This window comes from Pipistrellus kuhlii, unplaced genomic scaffold (assembly GCF_014108245.1).
Source record: "Pipistrellus kuhlii isolate mPipKuh1 unplaced genomic scaffold, mPipKuh1.p scaffold_m20_p_71, whole genome shotgun sequence".
NCBI lineage: Eukaryota > Metazoa > Chordata > Mammalia > Chiroptera > Vespertilionidae > Pipistrellus > Pipistrellus kuhlii.
Genome location: NW_023425575.1, coordinates 175,284 through 201,373, shown reverse-complemented (window position 1 = coordinate 201,373; position 26,090 = coordinate 175,284). Strand labels below are relative to the sequence as shown.

The window sequence follows — 26,090 nt, the reverse complement described above, 5'->3', positions numbered from 1 at the left end:
AAGAAGAGAGAGAAACATCAATGATGAGTGAGAATTATATTTATTTTTAATAATTCTTTATTGTTAAAATTATGACATGTGTCCCCCAGAAAGAGAATTATTGATCGAATGCCTCCTGCCCCTCAACACAGGATTAAGCCCACAATCCACGCATGTGCCTTGACCAGCAATCGAACTATGACACTGGTTTATAAGTTGATGCACAGCCACTGAACCATGTTGACCAGTCATCCACTTTTTCTCTTTAGCAGCCATTACAATGCATTCACCATGTACCAGTAATGCCATTAGTTTAGCAATCTGTATCATGCAAAACAGAAACATATTCTTCAAGATACTGCAAAAACACAAGATCATTGAACACACACAGTACCCTCATCTCTGTCTCTTCAGAGAAGAAACTAGGAAGTGGGAGTTTTTGTTTTTAATACTGCCACTGTTTGCTAGAGTGTTTTCAAGTATTGGTGGCAAATGGAAGCAACTTTATAACTCTCTTTGATGTGACATTTCCTTGTACCTTTCTTGATCTTGCTGTGAACATTTAACTTAATTTTGGAGTACTCAAAAATGTTATGTGGCCCTGGCTGGCTTGGCTCAGTGGATAGAGCTTTGGACTGCAGACTAAAGATTCCCCGGTTCAATTCCAGCCATGGGCACATGTATAGAATTGTTGTGGGCCCGATCCCCAGTAAGAGCAGTGCAGGAGGCAGCCAATCAATTCTCTCTCATCATTGATGTTTCTATCTCTCTCCTCCATCCTTCCTCTCTGAAATCAATGAGGAAAAAAAAAAAAAAAAAATATATATATATATATATATATATATATATATATATATATATATATAATTTCTATTTACGTTTTTATCTTTTTTTAAATAAATATTTATTCAGATTATTACAAATGTTCCTCTTTTATTTTTTCCCTTCATCCCTCCTCCCACCAGGTTCCCACCACACCCTCTGCCCTTTCTCCACCCCCCATTGTCCTCATCCATAGGTGCACAGTTTTTATTCAGTCTCTTCCAGTACCCCCTACTCCCCTTTTCCCCCAAGAATTGTCATTCCACTCCCCTTCCATACCTCTGATTCTATTATATTCACCAGTTAATATTGTTCATCAGATTTTTTAATTCCCTTGGTTTTTAGTTTCACTTGTTGATAGTTACATATTTGTTGTTTATAATTTTTATCTTTATTTTCTTCCTCTTCCTAAAGAACCCCCTTCAACAATTCATATAATTCTGGTTTGGCAGCGATGAACTCCTTTAGCTTTTTTTCATTTGCGAAGGCCTTCGATTCTGAGTGATAGCTTTGCTGGGTAAAGTAATTTTGGCTGTAGGTTCTTGCTATTCATCACCTTGAATATTTTTTGCCTTTCCCATCTGGCCTGCATGGTTTCTGTTGAGAAATCAGCTGACAGGAAATATATATTTTAAAAAAATGTCATTTGGTCAGTAATTGCTGGTTAGTTCAGTGTGCATTTCCTCTGGGCATCATAACTGTGAAACTTTATTTCATATCTTTCAGCTATCTTATCTGAAGACAACCAGGCCATTTTGCAAAAGCCAAAAATAAGAGATTCATTCTCTAAAATAATACTGGTAAGATATTGAATGTATGGCTTTGATAATGTACATTTAGTGAAAACCTTAGAATTTGAGGATGGTAAATGAGAAAAAAGTATTTTAACATGGACAGAAGTAATGTGGTATAGTTATTCATAATAAAATCATTGTCACTTAATGAAATCAAAAGTATTACATATTTGGTAATACTCCCAATTTAAATTAGTTATATTTTTAAATTAATATATTTCTAAATGTGAAGTCCAAATATAATGTTTTTAATATTATACATTCTTGAAATGAAAATACTGAAAATCTATGAATTTATATAATCTGTGCTGTAAATATAAGAATTAATACAGTGTAGTGTGGGATGAAATTTCCAGTCTTTCCTAGAATATAGTGATTTATAATGAACACACAAAACTTAATTGCAATTAGTTTGTTGACTTCTATATTAAGGTATCGTATACTATTGAGAAATAATATTTTTGACACAAATGTCTATAATTTTTTATAAACTTTGGGATCTTTTTTTAAATATGTCTATCAACTTAAGAGAGAGGAAGGAGGAGAGAGGAGAGAGAAATATCAGTGATGAGAATTATTGACTGGCTGGTTGCCTGTTGCACACTCCTTACTGGGGATCAAGGCCACAGCTCAGGCATGTGCCCTGAATAGGAATAAAACTGTGACCTCCTGGTTCATGGTTTGTTGCTCAACCTCTGAGTCACACCAGCCTGGAAGGAGTGTTTTTGTTACACACAATCATGGTTTAATATTTTCCACAAAATAGTTATTTGAAAAAAAATGTACATGTTTAATGAAATTATAGCTGTCACTAAAGGCCTTTCGATCTTTAATGATTACCAGAATACATGCAATGAAGACAGAATTTATCAATGCAAGGAACATTTGAAAAATTTTAACCAAGGGTCAAATTGTAATATACATCAGAAAATTCAGTTTCCAGAGTACCATTATAATGGTGGAAAAGTCTTTGACCAAATGTCAAATCAAAGTATACTTCAGTTTATTCATACTGTTGCAGAAATAAACAAACAAAGTAAATGTGGCAAACCTTTGAAACAATCTTCAAATCATACTGAACGAGACGATATTCATATCAGAGAGAAAGCTTACAAGTTTAATTTCTGTGCAAGACTCTTCAGTCAAATTCTCAATCTAAATAAACTTAAGAAACTCCATACTGGAGAAAAACATTATAAATGTAAAGAATGTGGTAAAACATTTAATTTCCTTTCAAATATTCGTGAACATGAGAGAATCCATACAGGAGAAAAGCCTTATAAATGTAGAGAATGTGGCAAATCCTTCAGCCGGTCCTCAGCCTTTATTTATCATAAGAGAATTCATACCGGAGAAAAGCCATATAAATGTAGAGAATGTGGCAAAGCCTTCAGGTGCTCCACAACCCTTTCTGGCCATCAGATAACTCATACTGGACAGAAACCATATAAATGTGGAGAGTGTGGCAAAGCCTTCAGGAGGTCCTCGAAGTGTCGTCGTCATCAGAGTGTTCATACCGGAGAGAAGCCTTATAAATGTAGAGAATGTGGCAAAGCCTTCAGTGAGTCCTCAGTCCTTAATCAACATCATAGAGTTCATACTGGAGAGAGGCCTTATCAATGTAAAGAATGTGGCAAAGCCTTCACTGCGGCCTCAAGCCTTGCTTATCATCAGAGAGTGCATACTGGAAAAAAGCCCTATAAATGTGGAGAATGTGGCAAAGCCTTCAGTGGGGCATCATACTTAGCTTATCATCAGAGAGTGCATACTGGAGAGAAGCCCTATAAATGTGGAGAATGTGGCAAAGACTTCAGTGCAGCATCAACACTTACTTTTCATCAGAGAGTTCATACTGGAGAGAAGCCTTATAAATGTGGAGAATGTAGCAAAGCCTTTACCAGATCCTCATCCCTTACTTATCATCTGAGAGTCCATACTGGAGAGAAGCCTTATAAATGTGGAGAATGTGGCAAAGCCTTCAGGAGATTCTCAAGGTGTAGTCTTCATCAGAGTAGTCACAGTGGAGAGAATCCTTATAAATGTAGTGAATGTGGCAAAGCCTTCAGTAATTCTTCAAACCTTAATAGACATCAGAAACTTCATAGCGGAGAGAAGCCTTATAAATGTAGAGAATGTGGCAAAGCCTTTGTTGTGGCAACAAACCTTACTTATCATCAGAGAGTTCATACTGGAGAGAAGCCCTATAAATGTAGAGAATGTGGCAAAGCCTTCAACAGGTCCTCAACCCTTACTGTACATCAGAGAGTCCATACTGGAGAGAAGCCTTACGAATGTAGACAGTGTGGCAAAGCCTTTAGTAAGTCCTCAAACCTTAGTAAGCATCAGAGAGTTCATACTGGAGAGAAGCCTTATAAATGTACAGAATGTGGCAAAGCCTTCAGTGGGGCAACTAATCTTACTTATCATCAGAGAGTTCATACTGGAGAGAAACCCTATAAATGTGGAGAATGTAGCAAAGCTTTTAGTAGGTCCTCGAGTCTTACTTATCATCAGAGAGTTCATAATCTATAGAAGCCTTATAAATGTAGAGAATGTGGCAAAGACTTCAACCAGTGTACTTGTCCTATTGTACAGCAAAGTGTACATACTTGAGATAAGCCTTAGAGTTACAAGGAGTGCCATTAGTACTTCACCAGCAGTGAGGACTGACTGACTGTGCGCCATAAAATTCATACTGGGATGAAGACTCATGACTTAGAGAAATGTGGAAAAGCTTTTAAAGATTTTCGTGATTTAGTCCACATGAGAGACTTCATAGTGGAGAGAAATCTTACAGATGTAAGGAGTGTGAAAATCCTTTTCTTGTCAGTGTGATCTTATTGAACATCAGATAATTCATTGTGAAGAGAAGCCTTACAAATGTGAAGAATTAGGCACGTTTTTAAATGACCATTGATGTCTTTCTCAACACAATAAAATTCATACAGGAGAGCAGACCTATAAATATAGTGAGTCTGTCAAAGCCTGTAATCACGACTGGTGTCTCACGCAACAAAAAATAATGGAGTGAAACATTACCAAAGGAAAATGTGGCAAAGCTTTTCAATGCACACTGCTTGAAGACCATCTAAATGGAGATTGCGGTTGACTTAGAATGTTGTTTTATGTCATCGCAAATTATGAGTAAGTACTTAAACTTACTCATAATATAAAGAATTTGCTCAAAGATTTAACAAATGTTCTAATTTCATTGAGTATGATCAAATTAAGTTTTATAAATTGTAACATATGTGCCAAAGTGTATATTTTCATTTATATGTTATTCATCATGTCATAATTATTGTTGGAGTGAAGCCCGGCAAATATAAAGAATGTGGCAAAGTTTCACTCCATACGTGAACCATATTTGAGATTAGAATTCATACTCGTGAGAAACAATGAAATGTAAACTATGTTCAAAAGTCTTTATCCCACATTTATAATTTTTTTCCTCACATTGAAATTTATAGCAGAGGGAAATCCTAAAACCAAAGAATGTGGGAAATCCTGTAGCTGGACCTGCAGTCTCAGTCAGTATCAGGGATTGCAATTTGGACTTAATTCTATGTTCATGATACAGGACAAAAGAGTTTTGTTTAAAAAAAAAAAAAAATGCTTCTCAAAAGCCTAAAAGCATTTCCAAAGTTTTTAGGAATGCATTTGAAATTAAATTTTAAAGTATCACAGAATTCACACTAGATGAATAGTCAATATTTTTCAGGTATTACTCTAAATCAGAATACTTATAGAGAATAATCCAATGTTTAAATGAACATAAGTAATTTTTATTATACTTGAATATATTAAAAGAAGCAATGATTCCATAATTTACTTACAGTGTTGTCTATTTTTTATTGACATTATTTGCGATATATTGAAAAGTAAATATGAATGTGATTCTGCTCCCATATCGCTGATGCTACCATGTTTTATTCCTGGTGTTTGTGTGAAATCATGGGGTTGTTACTGCCTTAAATACCTGTGAGGTCTTGTATATTGCATGGGTTTCACTGATATATTCTTTTCTATGGAATATTGCTTATATTGTAATGCACACTGCTTGAAGACCATCTAAATGGAGATTGTGGTTGACTTAGAATTTTGTTTTATGTTATCGCAAAGGGCATTATAAATTTTTTTAAAAAATATATTTTATTGATTTTTCACAGAGAGGAAGAGAGAGGGATAGAGAGTTAGAAACATCAATGAGAGAGAATCATTGATCAGCTGCCTCTTGCACACCCCCTACTAGGGATGTGCCTGCAACCAAGGTACATGCCCTTGACCGGAATCGAACCCGGAACCTTTTAGTCCCCAGGCCGACGCTCTATCCACTGAGCCAAACCAGTCCCGGTGGGCATTATAAATTTTGACTAAATTTGCCAGTTAAACTTTCAGGGAAATGTGGTGGCAGTTCACCAAAATCCTGATGTATCTTCAAAGTAGGCATAGATTGAAGTGATGAACATTGGTTGATGTGGTAAAATAAAGAAGATATGAGGCATATCTGAGAACGTATACAGACAACTCATCCCTAAGTGCATAAAATTATTATACATTCATGTTTCCTAATTGATTAGCCTCCGTTCAAAGGACCAAATGAAGCAGTTATTACATTATTATATCAGAATGCCATGACCTTCCCTGCGAGTTTAGTATGACTTGAAAGAAACTGACGACAGAATAAATACACTATACAAATACATGAATTTATCCACAACCCTCAGCCAGTGGAAATGTGGTACAATAGGGCAACACACCCATTTTCTTTTTTTAATATATTTTATTGAGTTTTTACAGAGAGGAAGATGGAACCTCTTTTGTGAAGAACACTGAGACACCGGGTCATGCTGGTTTTTAATTCAGTTTGAATACACATTTCCCCTTTAGTAATGCATACAGGGAGATCAAAGGTAAAATTTGGTATACAATGTAATGATTATCTGGTCAGCCCTAATCAGTTTAGCTCAGTGGATAGAGTATCAGCCTGCGGACTGAAAGGTCCCAGGTTTGATTCTGTCAAGGGCATGTACCTTGGTTGCGGGCACATCCCTAGTAGGAGGAGTGCAGGAGGCAGCTGATCGATGTTTCTTTCTCATCAATGTGTTTATTCCTATTTCTTCCTCTATGTAAAAAAACCCAATAAAATATATTTTTATAAAAAGATTATCAGGTCAGGAAATAGCCTGGAACAATTGCAATCACAGCAGGGCAAACTTGTGCTGATATTAAGCCCTGCTGAATATCAAAGTCCATTGGCCTTCCAGTGTCTCTTTTGCACATTTATACTAACAGCTGTTTGCTTTAGCCTCCTGCTTCAGAAGATTAGTAATACATCTTAAATGTTTGTGATGTGCATTTTGGCCAATGGTTGCACTTACAATGTTGGTTTTCATATTTTATTTAGAATACTAGAGGTCTGGTGCATGAAATACACACAGGGGGAAGGGGTGTCCCTCAGCCCAGCCTGCACCCTCTCCAATCTGGGACCCTTCAAGGAATGTTAAACTGCCCATTTAAACCCGATCCCAGTGGGTCTAAATGGGCAGTTTAACATCCAATGGGATCGGGTCTAAACGGGCAGTCGGACATCCCTCTCAATCCAGGACTTGGCTTCCAACTGCTCACCTCCCTGCCTTCCTGATTGCCTCTAACTGCTTCTGCCTGCCAGCCTGATCACCCCCCTAACCACTCCCAAGCCAGCCTGATTAATGTCAAACTGCTCCCCCGCCAGCCTGTTTGCCCCCAACTTCCCTCTTCTGCCAGCCTGGCCACCCCTAACTGCCCTCCCCTACAGGGTTGATCAACTCCAACTGCCATCCCTTGCATACCTGGTCCCTCTCAACTGCCCTCCCTTGCAGGCCTGGTCCCTCCCAACTGCTCTCCTGCTGGCCATCTTGTGGTGGCCATCTTGTGTCCACATGGGGTCAGGATCTTTGACCTCATGGGGCAGCCATCTTGTGTGTTGGAGTGATGGTCAGTTTGTATATTACTCTTTAATTAGATAGGATAGAAGCCTGGTGCATGGGTGGGGGCCAGCTGGTTTACCCTGAAGGGTATCCCAGATCAGGGTGGGGGTTCCCTTGGGTTGTAGGGTGGCCTGGGTGAAGGCCCTATGGTGGTTTTCAGGTCTGCCATGTGCCCCGGTGACCCAAGCAGAGGTCCTGGTAGCTAGGATTTATTTATCTTCTATAATTGAAATGTAGCCTTGAGAGGCCAGGGCAAGCCAGGAAGTTTGGCTTCCTCCATCGCTGGGGAAACCCAAGCCTCCTGCTCACTCCGTTGTCATAGCTATCTTGGTTGGGTTAATTTGCATACTCACTCCTGATTGGCTGGTGAGCATGGCTTATTGGTGTGGTAGAGGCATGGTCAATTTGCATATTGCTCTTTTATTAGAGTCCCCAGTGCTTGAAATGTGTGCACTTGGGGGGAGGGGAGGGCGGGGAGCAGGGAGTGGCCCTCAGCATGGCCTGTGGCCTCGCACAGTCTGGGACCCCTCACTCCTTCCTGCCTGCCAGCTCTGCTCCTTACCACTGCTGCTGCAATGGGAGTGGCTCTGGCCACTGCGTTTGCTAGCCACGAGCCTGGCTTCAGGCAGAGCAGCACACCTCCTATGGGAGCACACTGACCACCAGGGGGAAGCTCCTGCATTGAGCGTCTGCCCCCTGGTGGTCATTGCTGGTCATAGTTACTGCTTGTTCTGCTGTTAGGTAAGTTTGTATATCAGGATTTTATTAAATAGTATAAGTTAAACATAATCCTCTGGTCTTACTTTATTTTTTTAAAATATATTATATTGATTTTTTTACACAGAGGAAGGGAGAGAGATAGTTAGAAACATCGATCAGCTGCCTTTTGCACACCGCCTACTGAGGATGTGCCCTAAACCAAGTTACATGCCCTTGATGGGAATCAAACCTGGGACCTTTCAGTCCACAGGCTGACCCTCTATCCTCTGAGCCAAACCGCTTTTCACTGACTTACTTTAAATTACAGATTTCTAAACAGGTCATATTTTTAAATAAAGATTCATAAAATTCAAATGAATACTTATATTCATGAAAATACTGGAAAATAAAGTGTTATGGAAGTGAGTAAACTGATAATAGTTATTCTTATAATTTTTAAATATTCTTGATTTAAAAATTGTTTTGTTTCCCAAATATAAGGAAAACTAACTTGAGACAGTCTACATTAATATCATTGTCCCATTAACTAGGTTATAGGGACTACTGAATTTAAAATATTCATTTAAAAATGCCTTCCCAGAACACAAAGACTTCAAAGACCTCAAATAACAACTAGATTTTTTTTATTAACCTTTGAAATCAAATGAAATTTGTTTCCCATGGGATCTTATCAGGTGCCTACCCATTAATGGATGTCTGAGTGTGTCTCTGACATCCCCATCCACCTGCTTCCCTAACTCAAGCTGCCTCTCCATTCAGATGGGGAGACAGGGAGAGGCTGAGAGAGCAGTCTGTCCTCCCCATCCCCGTCCTCACCGAGGGTTTAAGGATCCAGGAAAATCACAGACAGGAAGTTTCTGGTTTCAAACCCCATCTGCCCACCTTTTCAATTCTCTGCAACTTCCCTGTGAGAATGTGTAACCGGCCTGTGAAGATCCTGGGAAAGACACCTCCCTGGGGCATGTGCAGCTGAAGGGCAGGCCAGCCAGTAGCTCTAAGCACAGCCTCTGGGATCTGGAAACATATTTTATTGATTTTTTACAGAGAGGAAGAGAGAGGGATAGAGAGTTAGAAACATCCATGAGAGAGAAACATTGATCAGCTGCCTCCTGCACACACCCCCCCCCACTGGGGATGTGCCCGCAACCAAGGTTCATGCCCCTGACCTGAATAGAACCTGGGACCTTTCCGTCCGCAGGCCAATGCTCTATCCAGAGTCATCGGTTTCAGCCCTCCTCCCCTCTTTATGCTTCTGCCACAGCTGCCTTTACTCGCTGGCACCCTAACAAAGAACAGCCCCTCAATGTGGGGGGCCTTGTGCCATCAGAGGGCACCTGGCCCTCTCCTCCCTTTAAAGAAGCAAAATCCCCGCCCTCTCTGCTCCTGTCTCTTCTCTCCTTGTGAATCCTGTCACAGCCGCGCCACCAGCCAAACCCAGCAAAGACGGGAACTCCCCCAGGAAGGGCTGTCCCTGTGGGAGGAGGGGAGGGGCCCAGGCCGCCCCCTGGCTCCGCCCCGCCCCCTCCCGCTGGCCCCGCCCAGGCATGGCCCCGCCCCCACCGCGGAGCCGCTCCGCTCAGGCCCCGCCCCCAGGGAGGCGCATGCGCAGTCCTGGCAGCCGGAAGCGGCTGCGGAGGGGCCGGTGGCGGCTCCCTGAGGCGGTGTCTGTGCTTTAAAGCCGCTGCTCCCGGCCCCTCCCCGCAGGGCGGGCTGAGGGCGCTGCGGGCGCTGAAGTCCGTGTGGGAGCCCCGCCCGGAGCCCCTCCCGGCGGTGAGTGCGCGTCCTGGGGGCTGCGCAGTGGAGGCGCCGCGTTCCTTTGGGGGAAACTGAGGCCCGGCCCGCGGTCTGTCCGCCTGTGGCTGTGGGCCCGCCCGCCGCGTGGTTTTCCCGCCGAAAACCGTTCCCGGGGCCGCCGGTGCCCCCGCGGGGCTGGAGGTCTGGTCAGTGGTTCCCGCCCTTTGCCCTCCCCCGCCCGGCGCTTCCCGCCCAAAGAGCCCGGATGGCCCGGCCTGGGGGTCTGCGCCCGCCTTCCCAGGGCCCCCATTAATCAGGTCTGAGTGCCAGGGGGGCACAGTTTCTAACAGGCAGCAGCGGGGACACGGGGGTGGGGAGGGAAAGACGCAGCCGTGTGTGGAGATGGAGCAGAGAGACCAGGAGAGAGAGCCCCAGAGGGAAATGGGCCTCAGGAGTCTCATGGTCCAGGTGTAGGGACAGACAGAGAGAAAAGGGGAGAAAGAGCAGGGGAGAAGGAGGGGACACAGGAAAGGACCGCAGTGGAGAGAAATGGAACAGGGAGACAGAGACAGACCCATAGACAGAAATACATAGCAGTGGGAGGAGGGGAACCCTGATCTGGGTGAGTAGTGATCTGAGGGGGTGTGGATGGTTAAGTTTGATATATTGGCCTGTGGCTTTTTATGTTTAATTTAACAATGGAATTGTTTCCAGCGGTTCTCAACCCTTGGGGGGTCAAATGACCCTTTCACAGGGGTTACCTAAGCCGAAACATCCTACATATGAGATATTTACATTACGATCAATAATAGTAGCAAAATTATACTTATGAAGTAGCAGCAAAAATAATGTTATGGTTGGCGGTCACCACCTCATGAGGAACTATATTAAAGGGTCGCTGCATTAGGAAGGTTGAGAACCACTGGTTTAAACAGATTTGAATGAGAATGACAAATCTCCTGTTCATAAGACTTGCAAATTGTATACTTATTTGCTTCCATTTGCAACCTTACTCACAGAGGGAGAGCCTGATATGTTGATCACGGGGGGCCCCTTGTCATTTCCCTGGATAGCAAGAAGGAGGTGACCTGGGAACAGAGATGACTGAGTGATGCTTTATCAGGGATTATTAGAAGCACTTGATCTTTTTTATTTATTTATTTATTTATTTTTCTCTCCCATGGATTTTCTTTTTGAGTTTCTGAGATTAAATTCATGTAAATGACCATTAACTTCTGACATTAGCAGTGGGGATGTCTGACACTCACGTCTCATCGTTCTTTGCTTAATATAACATAGTCTTCACCTTATTAAAGCTTTAAACCTATAAGTCAGTACATTAAAACGACAGAACGCTGATTGTTTATGGCTTTAAATGTATTGTGTGTAATTCAGCTTCTGAGCCCTGCATCCTTTCTACTGTCTATCATACATGGAGACATTCACTGGCACTTAGGGATGTGAGGCGATCTCGGTGTGCACGTGATAAGGATGGCAATGGTCTTCACAGTCAGGAGCTCGTGTGAGCTGGCCTAACGTTCAGCACCTCTTTCCTTCCCTTCATGTGATTTCTTGATTTAGTGTCTGTGAGCCACAAAGGAGCTGTTCCCCTAAGTCCCTCTTGTCCATTCTCTGGAACTATTGAAGGATGGACTGGATTGAACTGGAACTTGGTTCCCACAGGGCCCCTCTATTCATGGTGAAGTCATTGGATGAGCACATTTCAGGAGCTAACTTTTCCCAAAGGCTTTAGCATGAAGACCTATTCTCTGTAACTTCCTGGGAAAGGGGGGAGGAAACCTGCACGTGTACAAGTTCCGATTCCACCCCCTCCCACTGCTCAGAGGTCTCAGGTGTGCTGGGTGTGATGTGGGTACCCAGCGCTACTGAAAACAGCTCTGGGGGAGCCTCGCAGGCCCCAGGAGGGAACTGGTTAAAGGTGCCCTGTCATGGGTGCCAGGGCAGGCTTTTTCAGGGGAAATTAGGGGTGTTTTGTTGGGTTTGAGGATACAGTTGAGAGTACATGCGCTCACTGCTATAGGAGGTTGTGGAAGTCTTTGGAAAGGCAAACACATGAAGACAAAACAAAACCCCTCACAGTGTGGTCTCCATGTGGGAGCTCATTGCTGCTGACTCCCTCCTGTGACCAAGGACAGGAGGGGGGTCATCTTTTCCTCATTTCCAGGTCCTTCTGACTGAGTGTGAAGGGAGCTGATTACCAGGCTGTGCGGACGCCTTTGAAGGCACATTCTGTGACTCCTCAACACAGTGTCACCTGAGGAAACAACCCAGACCCCATCAGGACCAGGGCCAATGGCTGCTTCTCAGGTAAAAGATGTGTCAGAGGCTGTGTTTGCTTTTTCTGAAACATCTGTTGATCTATTTCTCTTTCCCTCCCCACACCTGCGTCCCCTTTGCTGCCCCGTTACAGTCTGCCCTGTTCCCCATAGCTGGCTGACTCAGTGCTGCTTCTCACTCTTCTCCCTCATCCCTAAGCCCCCCCTTCTGTCCCTACACTCACTCCCCCCAATTCTTCTCTTCTGAACCAGTGTCTCTGTCTGAAGTGCCTCCCCCTATGTTACGGCCACTTCCGTGCACCAGGACCCCTCCTCCCTCTCAGTCCCCTTCATCCCTCTGGGGCTCCTTCCTCTCCTTCTCTACTTCTGATGTTCTTGCCTTTCCAGGTACTTTATCTTTATTTCTTCATTTCCTTTTTTCTTATGATTGTCAACGTCAGCAGTTTCTATATTTCTGCTCTCTCTTTTTTAATATATGTTCTTACTGATTTCAGAATGGGAAGGAGAGGTGAAAAAACATCAATGATGAGAGAATCATTGATCAGCTGCCTCCTGCACACCCCACACTGGGGATTGAGGCTGCAATTTGGTCGTATGTCCAGACTGCATATCAAACTAGTGACACATTGGTGCATGGATGAGTGCTCAACCATTGGGCCACACCAGCCGGACCAGCCACAATAATCTAGTTCTAAGATTACTCATGGTAAATTTCCCACTAGGATTGTGGTTCCTAAGTGTCATATTCCATAAGAACCTAATTCTATTAACAAAGCCTTTTAGTTCGAATTTGTATATGAATTATTTTCTGTGTTTTCTTTTTCTCTGTATTCAGAAGTATGGCACATGATGTGGAAACATTGGCATCACAAGTGAAAAGTGAGGACATGTGTTACACATGTGGGAACACAGGCCCCATCTCAGAACCTGGATCAGAATCTGTGTGTTTACATTTCGTTGTGGTCTGCTTCACATTTGAGAAGTCCGTATACTTCCAACCCACCATCTCATTTCCCGCTGCGAAATATACGCCACTGACCCTAATGCAACACTCAGAAATCCATATGGCTGTGTCCATGCCTTAATTTAATTTAATTTTTAATATATTTTTAATTATTTCGGAGAGGGAGAAAGAGAGAGAGAGACATCAATGATGAGAGAAAAATCATTGATTGGCTGCCTCCAGCAAACTCCCTACTGGGGATGAAGCCCACATCCCAGGCATGTGACATTCACTCGAATCCAACCAGTCCATAGGCTGACACTCCACCGAGGCAAACCGGCTAGGGCAGTGGTCGGCAAACTGTGGCTCGGGAGCCACATGCAGCTCTTTGGCCCCTTGTGTGTGGCTCTTGCGCAAAATATCACGTGCAGGCCCGCATGGACAGTGCGATTGAAACTTCGTGGCCATGCGCAGAAGTCGGTTTTCTGCTCTCAAAAGAAATGTCAATCGTCGTACTGTTGATATTTGGCTCTGTTGACTAATGAGTTTGCCGACCACTGGGCTAGGGCCATGCCCTAATTTTAAAGTTTATTTTCCTGTAAAGTAAAATCTGCACCTGGATTTGCAGACATCTTTCATCCTCATGTGTCAGTGTTAGAAAACACATCAGAGAATGTTACTGGGACAAAGTGATCTTATCGGATGATTCAGGATACCCCCCTAGGTCCAAACCTCTTCGTCTGACTGGTTTCATGTTGGGTGACATTATGAACTCCTCTGGTGACCTCTTGGTAACTGTGTCTTTTCTTTCAGGAACTGTTGACTTTCACGGATGTGGCCATAGACTTCTCTCAGGAGGAGTGGGAGTGCCTGGACCCAGCTCAGCGGAAGTTGTACCTGGATGTGATGTTGGAGAACTACAGCAACCTGGCCTCCCTGGGTGAGCATGACTTCCTGAATTCCTCCTCCACCCGCAGGGTTTTGTTTCCTTTATTATTTTAAGATCTCTGAGGGGCTTCTGCTTTCGGTGGTAGAATTTGTTCTGTAGGAACAAATTGTGCCCTAGCTGGTTTGGCTCAGTGGATAGACTCCATGGCCTGCAGACTAAAAGGTTTCAGGTTCGCCAAAACTGGTTTGGCTCAGTGGATAGAGCGTCAGCCTGCTGACTGAAAGGTCCCGGGTTCTATTCCGTTCAAGGGCATGTACCTTGGTTGCGAGCACATCCCCAGTAGGGGGTGTGCAAGAGGCAGCTCATTGATGTTTCTAACTCTATCCCTCTCTCTTCCTCTCTGTAAAAAATCAATAAAATATATTTAAATAAAAAATAAAAGGTTCCAGGTTCAATTCTGGTCAGGTGCCAATGCCTGGATTGTAGCCTCGCCCCCCAATAGGTGGCATGCAGAAGGCAACCGATCGATGATTCTTGTCATTGATGTTTCTATCTCTTTCTCTGTCCTCTCTGAAAGCAATAAAAATATAGTCTATATAATAAAAGTATAATATGCAAATGAACAAGACGGCCAAACAGTGGAAATACCATCTGGGACTATGCTATGACACCCACTGACGCCCCAATATCCAAGACAGGTTCGATGCGATTAGTTGGGGACCCGGCCATGTCCCCATAATCCATCCTGTCGAGGTGATCAATCGGGTTGCTCCGTGATCGTTCCAAAGAGGGAGGTCCAGGCCCAACCAGTGAGCTGTGAGGGTTGGCGGAGTCTCCCTCTGCGATGGAAGCCCGGGTCCTGTGTATAGGAGGGAAGCCGGTGCTGGCAGCCAGGGGAAGGACAGCCTACTCTTGCTTGAATTTCCTGGACTGGCCCTCTAGTTTTTTTTTAAAAAAAGGGAAAAATGAGGATTCTGTGGTGTATAAAAGAAAGGCGTTGTGATATATGTTAATTAGGAACTCAGTGTTTGCACACATTCCATGTTGTCTACACTAATTAAGGAATTATCAGAAAATAATATTTTAGAAAATCATTTTCTAGAATATCCCAATATTCTACCATGTCTTCTGGCTAGAAGTTGCCCCCAACTGTCTTTCTCTGCTGGCTTAGTCAACACCTAACTTCCCACCCTTGGCAGCCTGGTCACTCCTAACTGCCTCTTCTGCTGGTTTGATTGCCCCTAACTGCCCTCCCTTGCCGGCCTGGTCGCTCCTAACTGTCCTCTTTGGTAGGCCTGGTCATCCTCAAATGCCCTCCCCCGCAGGCCTGGTTCTCCCCAACTGAACTCTTTTCAGGCCTGGTTCCCCCCAATTGCCCTCCCCTGCAGGCCTGGGTTCCCCACATCTGCCCTCCCTTTTAAGCCTGGTCCCTCCAAACTTTCCTCCCTTGCTGGCATGATGCAAGGGGGGGCAGTTGGGTGTTACTGGGCTGCCACATAGGGAGCAATTAGGTGTCGATCAAGCTGGCAGGGGAGTGTTTAGGGGGTGATCAGGCTGGCAGACCATTTTATGGTGGCCATCTTGTGTGCTGGAGTGGTGGTCAATTTGCATATAACCTCTTTATTAGATAGTATAGTAGTGAATAAGACTTTATTGTATGTGCTTCAGCGTATTTATCCATTCACTTGTTGATGGACCTCTTTATTGCTTCCAGTATTTGTAAATTATGAATAAACAGCCCCTTGTAGGCTTCTGTGTAGATAAAAGCCTTAACTCTTTGGTATAATAGTAAGGAGACCAATTACTAGACCCCATGATGAGTGTATATTTAGCTTTATAAAACCCTCCAGATTGTCTCCCCAAAGGGCTGTAGCATTTGGCATTTTCAACAGCAGTGATTGGAGTTCCAGTTGCTCCACATCACCAAGGTATGGTGGGGTCGGTGTTCTGGATTCTGACCTGTTCTGTGGTGGCTGAGTGTTGCTTGCCTCTGCTCTTTGTTACTTCTCATTGTTTTAATGTGCATTTCCTTAGTGACATAAGACGTGCAGGAACTTGTTATAGTGATTTTTCTATGTGTATATACACTGAGTGGTCAGATTATTATGCATTCAGAGATCATAATAATCTGGCCACTCAGTATATTTTGTTGCTTGGTCCTTTTCAGCCATGTTGGTTCTATTGTCCTGTACCTGTTGACTTTGATATATTGATTTCAGACAGAAAGGGAGAAGGAGAGAGGCAGAGAAACCTCAATAATCAGAGAGAATCATTGATTGGCTGCCTCCCGCACACACCCTACTTGACATCCAGCCTGCAACTCGGGAATGTGCCCTGACCAGGAATTGAACCGTGACCTCCTGATTCATAGGTTGACGTTCAACTGCTGAGCCATGCCAGCTGGCCATGATGACTTTTACAAATTATTTTCTCAGCCTATCCCTTTTCTTTTTTCTTTTTTCTTTTGTTTCTTTTTTTTCTGTTGTGGATACCATATTTGTTGCTGTTTTTTCTTTAATGTTTGAGTTAATACATTGGGAATTTCCATTTGAATACAGTGGATTGAAATACAAACTTGGTTATGTATTTGTCTTTCAAAAGTGTGAAGAGTATAAAATTAATTTTATAAATTAATTTTTTATTTATACTCTTAATTATAAATTGAGTATAAAATTAATTTTATATAATGTAGTTTTATATTCAATAACATGGAGGGATTTTTTTTGCAGCTATTGTGTCATTTCTGGAATAAACACAGTGAGTCATATCTTGAAAGAGATGAGTTGAGATATAAATTTTGTATCCTTACATGTCAAGTCTAATGAAGTCTTTCATTTTATTTTATTTTTTTATTTTTAAAAAATATATTTTATTGATTTTTTACAGAGAGGAAAGGAGAGAGATAGTTAGAAACATCAATGAGAGAGAGTCATCGATCAGCTGCCTCTTGCATACCCCCTATTGGGGATATGCCCACAACCAAGGTACATGCCCTTGACTGAAATCGAACCCGGGACCCTTCAGTCCTCAGGCAGATGCGCTATCCACTGAGCTAAACCAGTTTCAGCTTGAAGTTTTTTATTTTAAATGGCAGAACATCATTATAAAAATAGTCCTTTATTTCCAGTTCCATATCTTCACTATTGAAAATAATACTGCAGTGGATAAATTAGTGGTTATATCTTTGAATTTGTGTTCTCTGTATAAATCCCCATAAATGGAATCTATATTACCTGGTACTTGTTTTTAAATATTGGAAAATCCTTCATCATGTTTTGATAGTGGCTGCACCAATCCTTTATAATAAAGAGCTAATATGCTAATTATTTTGAACAGTCGAAGCTTGTAGGGGCTACAAGGGCTGAGTCCCTTGCATGAATTTTGTGCATGTGTGTTTACTAGTATAATCTTGATGACAGTTCACAAATGTTCTTTTTTATTTTTATTTTTAATAAACCACAAATGTTCTTATTTCTCCAAGTCATTGGTAATTCTTGTCATATTTTGATTTATGGATGATTGGCATCCTGTTAGGTGTTTCGTGGTATTTCATGGTGTGTCCATTTGCATTTCTCTGATGATGGATGAGTTGAACATCATTTAATATGTCTATTGTGCATCTTTTATGTCCTGTTTGGGAAATGTCTATTCAGTTCCTCTGCCCATTTTTAAATCATACTGAGTTTTGGTGTTAAGTAGTGTGAGTTCCTTAAATATTTTGGATCTTTAGCTTTTGAGGATGTAGAATTGCTGGGTTTTTGTTGTTGTTACTTGGTGGTTTTTTTTCTTATGCCAAACTTGCTGTTTTGTAGTCTCATTTCTTTATTTTTTTAGCTCCTTTGTTATGCCTAGGAAGATATATCTAAACCAGTATTTTTAAGAATGATGGTAAAGTTCATTGACTATGCTTTCTTCCTATGCTTTCATGGTTTCAGGTCTGATATTTTAGTTGTTAATCCATGCTGAGTTCATTTTGGTTCATGGCCTGTGAACGGGATCTTGTTTTATTATTTTTGCATGTATCTGTTCAGTTTTTCCTCCCACTATTTGGTGAAGAATCTGTCTTTACCTAATGTGTGTTCTTGCCATCTATCTTATAGATTAGTTAACCATATAGCTTTAGACATTAAAATACACATACACACACACACACACATACAGCCCTGACTGTTTTGGCTCAGTGGATAGAGGGTCAGCCTGCAGACTCAAGAGTCCCAGGTTTGATTCTGGTCAAGGGCATGTACCTTGGCTGAGGGCACATCCCAGTGGGGGGTGTGCAAGAGGTAGCTGATCGATGATTCTCTCTCATCGATATTTCTAACTCTCTATCCCTCTCTCTTCCTCTCTGTAAAAAATCAATAAAATGTATATTATTAAAAAAAAAAAAAAAAAAACAGAAAAAGTATACTGTCAGAAACACAAAATAAAAGTATCCAAATGTGCACTACATTAATGGAAATGTATTAATTACCTGAAAAAGAGTGGAACTAAATATCGTAAAGCTAAAAAGGAGAAATAAAATTACAATAATATCACCAAAATATTATATAATTAAAGTAAAAATATTCTATCCACTGAGCCAAACCGGTTAGGGCCTTTTCTGTTTCTTTGCATAACTTAATATCTTTTGTTGAGATTCCAGAATTATAAACAAGCAGGCTTTTGAACATGCTTTCTATAGAAGGAAACAAATAATAACCATCTGTAGAACAAAGTGTACTTTCAGTCAACACTGTTTTCAGGATCTGTATTCTTTGTTTAGTTATATGTTTAATTTCCTAGTTGAATTCTCCCCTGTTTCTTTTTTTATTTATTTAAATATATATTTTATTGATTTTTTTTTACAGGGAGGAAGGGAGAGAGGTAGAGAGCTAGAAACGTCAATGAGAGAGAAACTGACCAGCTGCCTTCTGCACCCCCCCCCCACCGGGGATGTGCCTGCAACCAATGTACATGCCCTGGGCCGGAATCGAACCTTTCAGTCCACAGACCCTCTACCACTGAGCCAAACCAGTTTCGGCTCGTTGTTTCTCTGTAACAGCCACTACAGGGTACTCACATGCACTATCATCATTCTGTTTCCACACTGTGTCATGCACAACAGATACATGTTCTTCAAAACAGGGATATCATTGAAGACACACTTCCCTCATCCCTCTGTCTCTCCAGTGAAAAAACTGGGAATTGGGAGTGTTTTTATAATATGGCCATTGTGTGCCAGAGGGTTTGAGCAGGTATCATTGGCAAATGTAAGCAACTCTTTCTTCTTCTTTGATGTGAGTTTTCTTCATTGTATCTATCTTGAGCTTTCTTTGAATTCTTTTTTTTAATATATTTTATTGATTTTTTACAGAGAGGAAGAGAGAGGGATAGAGAGCCAGAACATCGATGAGAGAGAAACTTCGATCAGCTGCCTCCTGCACACCCCCTACTGGGGATGTGCCCGCAACGTGCCCTTGACCGGAATCAAACACAGGACCCTTCAGTCCGCAGTCCAATGCTCTATCCACTGAGCCAAACCGGTTTCAGCTTCTTTGAATTCTTGACTGGCTGTTGGAGTAATTAAAAATGTCATTTGATCAATACTTGCTGTTAACTTCAAAGTGCACTCACCTGATTATCAAAACTGAAAATTTGTTTTCTTTCAGCTATGTTATCTGAAAATGACAAGGCCTTTATGCTCAATCCTGGAATACCAGATTTATTCTCTGAAATAATACTGGTAAGATATAAAAGGTGTGGTTTTGATAATGTACACTTAATGAAAGCCTTAAAATTTCAGGAAGAGTGGGATGAGAAGGGAGGATTTTAATATAAACAAAACTAATCTGAAACAGTTATAATAAATTTCTTGTTACCTATAGAGGTCAAGTATATTAAGCATTTGGGAAACCTCCCACTTTAAAGTCAGTTACATTGGCAGATCAGTATGTTTTTGCACATGATGGTCAAAAACAACTTTTTACTGTTATGTATTCTTGGAAAGGGGATCGGAATAAACTAGGAATTCACAATCCGCAGTGTAAATAATCATTTGAAGTGTTTAAAATGTAGGGTGGCGTTAAATTTTCATTTAATCAGTTCTAAAATGTGTAGATCTATACTGTAGCTGTAAAATTAAATGTACTCAATTTAGCAATCTTTTATGATACTTTTTATTTTAAAATATATATATATATATATTTTTTAGAGAGTAAGGGAGAGGACGAGAGAGAGAAAAACATCAATGATGGGAAAATCATTCATTGGCTGTCTCCTACATTCCTTCCACTGTGGGCTGATCTTGGAACCAGGGCATGTGCCCAGAATGGGAACAGAACCATGACCTATTTGTTCATACATCAAAGCTCAACCACTGAGCCATGTGGCTGGGAAATTTGGTAGTCTTTTAAACAAAGATTCATTCTTCTTCCTCTGACAGTTAATGTTTTGTACTAGTTTTTATTTTTTGTCTAATTTTAACAAATTAGGAAAACTTTTTCTGTACAACCATCTTGGTTTAATAAATGTCACAAAATGGTTCTTATGAAATGAGTTAAAATGAAATTATAACTGTTATTAAAGGTCTTTATATCTCCCATTATTACCAGAGTACACATAATGGAAATAGCAACTATCAATGGATTGAACATTGGAAAAAGTTGAAGCAGAAGTCATATTTTAATTATCGGATTAGTGAGCTTGCAGAGGACCATTATAACAGTGGAAATGTCATTGACCAAATGTCCAATCACAACATACATCAGGTTGTTCCTATTGTGGAGAAGACGTACAATGGAAGTAAATGTGTCCAATCTTTTCAGCAGTCTTCAGATTACTCTGAACAGGATAATATTCATGCTGGGGAGGAGGCTTACAAATGGAATCCATGTGGGAGAGTCTTCAGTCAAATATTCAATCTAAATATAATGGAAAAAATCCATAGTGGGGAAAAACCTTATCAATGTAAAGATTCTAATAAAACATCTAATTGGCCTTCAAGTTCTACTCTAAATCAGAAAACTCACACTGCAGAGAAGACTTACAAATATGAAGCATGTGGCAAAGCCTTTAAATGTCATTCATCTCTTATTGTACATACGGGAGGAAATCATACTATAGCAAAATTTTGCAAACTCAAAGAAAATGGAACAGGCTTTAGTCAGTCCTCAAGACATAATCAACATCATAGAAATTATATAGAAGAAAAGTCTTATAAGTGTTCAGAGTGTGGCAAAGTCTTTAGCCGGCCTTCAACATTTAGTATTCATCTCAGAATTCACACTGGAGAGAAACCTTATAAATATAGAGAATATGACAAATCCTTTAACAGCCATGTGGTTCTTAGTAATCATCACAGTGTTCATTCTGAAGATAAGCCTTATAAATGTAGAGAATGTGGTAAAGCATTCCTCCACATATCAAACATGATTCGACATCAGAAAGTTCATACTGGAGAGAAACCTTACAAATGTAAAGAATGTGGCAAAGCCTTTAGTCAGTCCTTCTGCCTTAATCGGCATCAGAGTGTTCATACTGGAGAGAAGCCTTATAAATGTACAAAATGTGGAAAAGCATTCAGTGAGTCTGCAAGCCTTAATCGACATCAGAGAGTTCACACTGGAGAAAAGCTGTATAAATGTAGAGAATGTGACCAAGCCTTTAGCTGGCCCTCAACCCTTAGTAGTCATCAGAAAATTCACACTGGAGAGAAACCTTATAAATGTAGAGAATGTGGCAAAGCCTTCAGTCAGTCCTCCTCCCTTAATCGTCATCAGAGTGTTCATACTGGAGAGAAGCCTTATAAATGTACAGAATGTGGCAAAGCGTTCAGTGAGTCTGCAACCCTTAATCGACATCAGAGAGTTCATACTGGAGAAAAGCTGTATAAATGTGGAGAATGTGACCAAGCCTTTAGCTGGCCCTCAACCCTTACTAATCATCAGAAAATTCACACTGGAAAGAAACCTTATAAATATAGAGAATATGGCAAATCCTTTATTAGCCATGCAGGTGTTACTAATCGTCAAGATGTTCATACTGAAGATAAACCTTATAAATGTAGAGAATGTGGTAAAGCTTTCTTCCATGCCTCGAACGTGATTCGACATCAGAAAGTTCATACTGGAGAGAAACCTTACAAATGTAGAGAATGTGGCAAAGCCTTTAGTGATTCATCTTCCCTTATTAGACATCATAGGGTTCATACTGGAGAGAAGCTTTATAAATGTAATGAATGTGGCAAAGCCTTTAGGCAGTCTTCATCCCTTACTTATCATCGCAGAGTTCATACTGGAGAGAGGCCTTACAAATGTAGAGAATGTGGCAAAGCCTTCTGGCAATCCCAAACCCTTAGTGATCATCAGAAAACTCATACTGGAGAGAAGCATCATGAATGTAGAGAATGTGGCAAAGTCTTTAGCCGGGCTTCAATTCTTACTTCACATCAGAGAATTCATTCTGGCGAGAAGCCTTATAAATGTAGAGAATGTGGCAAAGCCTTTAGCTGGTCCTCAAATCTCACCACGCATCAGCGAGTTCACACTGGAGAGAAGCCTTATAAATGTGGAGAATGTGGCAAAGCCTACAGGCACTCCTCAGCCCTGATTTACCATCAGAGAGTTCATACTGGAGAGAAGCCTTATATGTGTGGGACATGTGGCAAATCCTTTGGCAATGGCTCAAATCTCTCAGCACATCAGAGAGTCCATACTGGCGAGAAGCATTACAAATGTGAGGAGAGTTTTAAATCCTTTACCAACAGTGAGAACTTAATGAACATCACAGAATTTTAAATGGGAAGAAGCTTTCTGAACATGAAAAATGTAGAAAAGTCTTTAAAAGGCATTTTTATATTACTGTACTTGAGAGACTTTCATACTAAAGAGAGACCTTACAAATTGAGAACATGTGCAAGAGCCTGTACCCACAGCTCATAATTTACTGAATAACAGAGAAGTTTATAGTGGAGGAAACATTATACTGTAGAATAGTGATAAAGCACTGCTTGGCATTCCTTGGTGGTTTGGCTTCGACCTATGAACCACAAGGTCAGGGGGCAATTCCTGGTGAGGGCACAGGCCCTGGTTGGTGACTCAATCTCCAATATGGGGCATACAGGAGCTAGCTGATTCAAGATACCCTCTGATCGTTGATATTTCTATTGCTCCCTCTTTTCCTGTGTAAGTTCCGGCGTTGGTGCCTGTGAGCGCTCCTGATAGATACTGCTGCTTGCCCAGAGTTGGGACAAGGGCGGGGTAGGTGGTGCCCAATGGCAGTGGCTGTGAGTGCTCCTGATGGCCCTCAGGCACTGCTTCAGCTTGGCTGCAGGCTTTGCTTGGCACCGCTTACAGCCACCAACACATGCTGTGGTACAAAACACATTGTGTAAGTTAACAAGCCCAGGTACCACCTCCATGCCACACACCCCCTTCATTGCCACTGACCCTGAAACACCCTTCCTGAACTGTTTCCAGTGAGACCTGTGGGAAGATCCTGCCCTCGGATTGCACCTGGCCCTAGAGGAGTGGCCAGCCTGGCTCCCTGCACCAAGGGCCAGGGACAGAGGTAGCACAGAGCCAGGTGACAACGTGGCTGTGGTGGCGGCGGCCCCTGTGACTAGACATGCCGGTCATCAGTGGACCCCTCTCAGGAGGCCGCCCTCGCCATCACTGCTGGCTGGTCCCCATGCTGCCACCTGGCCCCGAAGCTATGCAGTCACAGGGACAGCCACCATAGGGGACCAGGTTGACATCTTCCTGGCTGTGACTTGCGGGTTTTTGGATCTGCAGAGGCCTCTGGTGCGTGTATACTCTCCTTCCCCATCATGTGTGAATGTCCCTTAGTGCCCTGTCACTCATGCGTGCCCGGACCATGGTGCACACACGTTTCCCCTGCCCCTCCACTCCACTTCCGTCGACCCCAGGATGCTCACGTCCTTTGGGGCGTGTCTGGGTATCAGGTTGGGTGCCTGTGATAGGACAGTGAGAGGGTGGAATGGTGACACCTTGTTCCCAAGGAGTCTGGTGCGGTGATGAAATTGCCTCCATGGGGCTAATGCAGGTGCTGAGGTAAGAGCAGGTGCTGACAGACACCTGGTGGGCGCAGAGCAGCCCTCGCTGAGGTTCCTTCAGCCATTGTTTGAGATTGGGAACCCAGAGGAGACAAGGAGGTTCTTCATGGCGGGAGAGTCGGGGCAACTGCAGAGAAGAATGCACTTGGGGTGCTGGTTCCCATGAACGAAGCCTGCCCTGACTGAGCCTCGCTTTCTATCACACACCTGCCAGGCAGCGGGTGACAGGGTGTGCTTTTCTGAGTTAATGAGAGAAAACACTGATTCTTTTGTTGTCCATGAAGGTAGAAAGTGGAGTGGGGCGATGTGTGGGCAGTGAGCAATGTTCCCTTTCTGGGGGTTCCAAACTGGCCCTTGGTTCCTTTCACCACTGACTAGAGATATGCAGGATGTGCCCCCAAAATGTATACACACTTTGAGTACTTACTAATTCCAATGAGTTTAAGCATGGAAAGAAACAACAATGGACCTGTCATCTGTTAAAAGAGTAGGCATAAACCTGCAGTCGGACATCCCCCAAAGGGTACCAGATTGGAAAGGGCCTGGCCAAGGGAACCCATTCCCCCTGTGATCGAATATCGTGCACCTGGCCTCTATATTTAAAAGCCTAATATGGAAATAGTTCCCTGGAGAGAAGTTTCATTGCTTGCTATGACATGTGCTGACCACTAGGTGGCAGCGTGAAACGTGGGCATCAGTGATGCTCTGAGACCTCTTGCCAGCTATCTGGGTCCTCAGGTCTGGTGAGAATGCAGGGTATCCAATGAAGTCCCTCTCCCTCTGTTACATTGACACCAGGGCCCATGCTCCAGGGAAGCCCCCTGTGCTCAGATGCTGGCACCCATTAGGAGCCGCCCCACAGCTGTGCAGCCTCTCCCAGCTGCTGGGACTGCAGGGCTTCCCTTGGGTTCACACAGGAGCCAGTCTGTGAGGCTGGCCAGGAGAGAGCGAGTTGCCCACCTGGGTGGCCCAGAAGCCACGCTGTGCCCTGGCCTGCGGTGTCCGGCTGTGCTCACAGCATCTTCACCTGAGGACTTGGGTGCAGTGACTCACACAACAGGGCATGCATGGGGGCCCTTCCATGCCAAATCCTTGCACTGTGGTCAAGGGCCAGGCCTAGGTATTGCACCGTGCATGAATTTCATGCACCAGGTCTCTAGTAAAAGTATATTTTAAAAAATAACAGTCTGCCCTAACCAGTTTGGCCCAGTGGATAGAGTGTCAGCCTACAGACTGAAGGGTCCCAGTTTTGATACTGGTCAAGGGCATGTGCCTTGGTTGCAGGCACATCCCCAGTGGGGTGTGTGCAAGAGGCAGCTGATCAATGTTTCCTGCTCATCGATGTTTCTAACTCTCCCTCTGCAAAAAATACAATCATAACATTCTGTCCGAACTAGTTTGGCTCAGTGGATAGAGCGTTGGCCTGTGGACTGAAGGGTCCCAGGTTCGATTCTGGTCAAGGGCATGTACCTTGGTTGCGGGCACATCCCCAGTAGGGGATGTGCAAGAGGCGGCTGATTGATGATTCGCTCTCATCGATGTTTCTAACTCTATCCCTCTCTCTTCCTCTCTGTAAAAAATCAATAAAATATATTTTTAAAAAAGATTTGATTATTTTTATATATTTAAATTTAAAAAAAATTGCAGATTTAGGGAGAAGAAGAGATAGAAATATCCATGGTGAGATGCTCACTAACACGTATTGTGGTAAAAATTATTGTGGGTATAAAGGGAGATGTAATCATTGGATATTGATCAATGGTACTCCTTTTTGGGGTTACATTACAGAGGATTTGCCACCACACAGAATGTTGCACAATTAAAGATTCCTTTCTTCTTGTTCATTTTAAAAAATATATATTTTATTGATTTTTTTACAGAGAGGAAGGGAG

At 42.5% G+C, this 26,090-nt stretch overlaps 2 protein-coding genes across 2 annotated transcripts in view; both read left to right on the top strand.

Annotated features, from left to right (window-relative positions):
• LOC118710240 (zinc finger protein 420) overlaps nt 1–26,090 on the top strand; it is a 241,764-nt gene that overhangs the window by 199,693 nt on the left and 15,981 nt on the right. Inside the window, exon 11 of the mRNA XM_045575959.1 lies at nt 19,796–19,869. Coding sequence (XP_045431915.1) covers nt 19,796–19,869 — 74 coding nt within the window. The remainder of the gene's footprint in view (nt 1–19,795; nt 19,870–26,090) is intronic.
• On the top strand, nt 17,301–22,264 carry LOC123651715 (zinc finger protein 501-like; the record flags this gene model as incomplete). Its single annotated transcript, XM_045576014.1, has 2 exons — nt 17,301–17,307; nt 20,740–22,264. A coding segment is annotated over exon 2 (1,395 nt), but the record flags the coding sequence as incomplete, so codon positions are not given.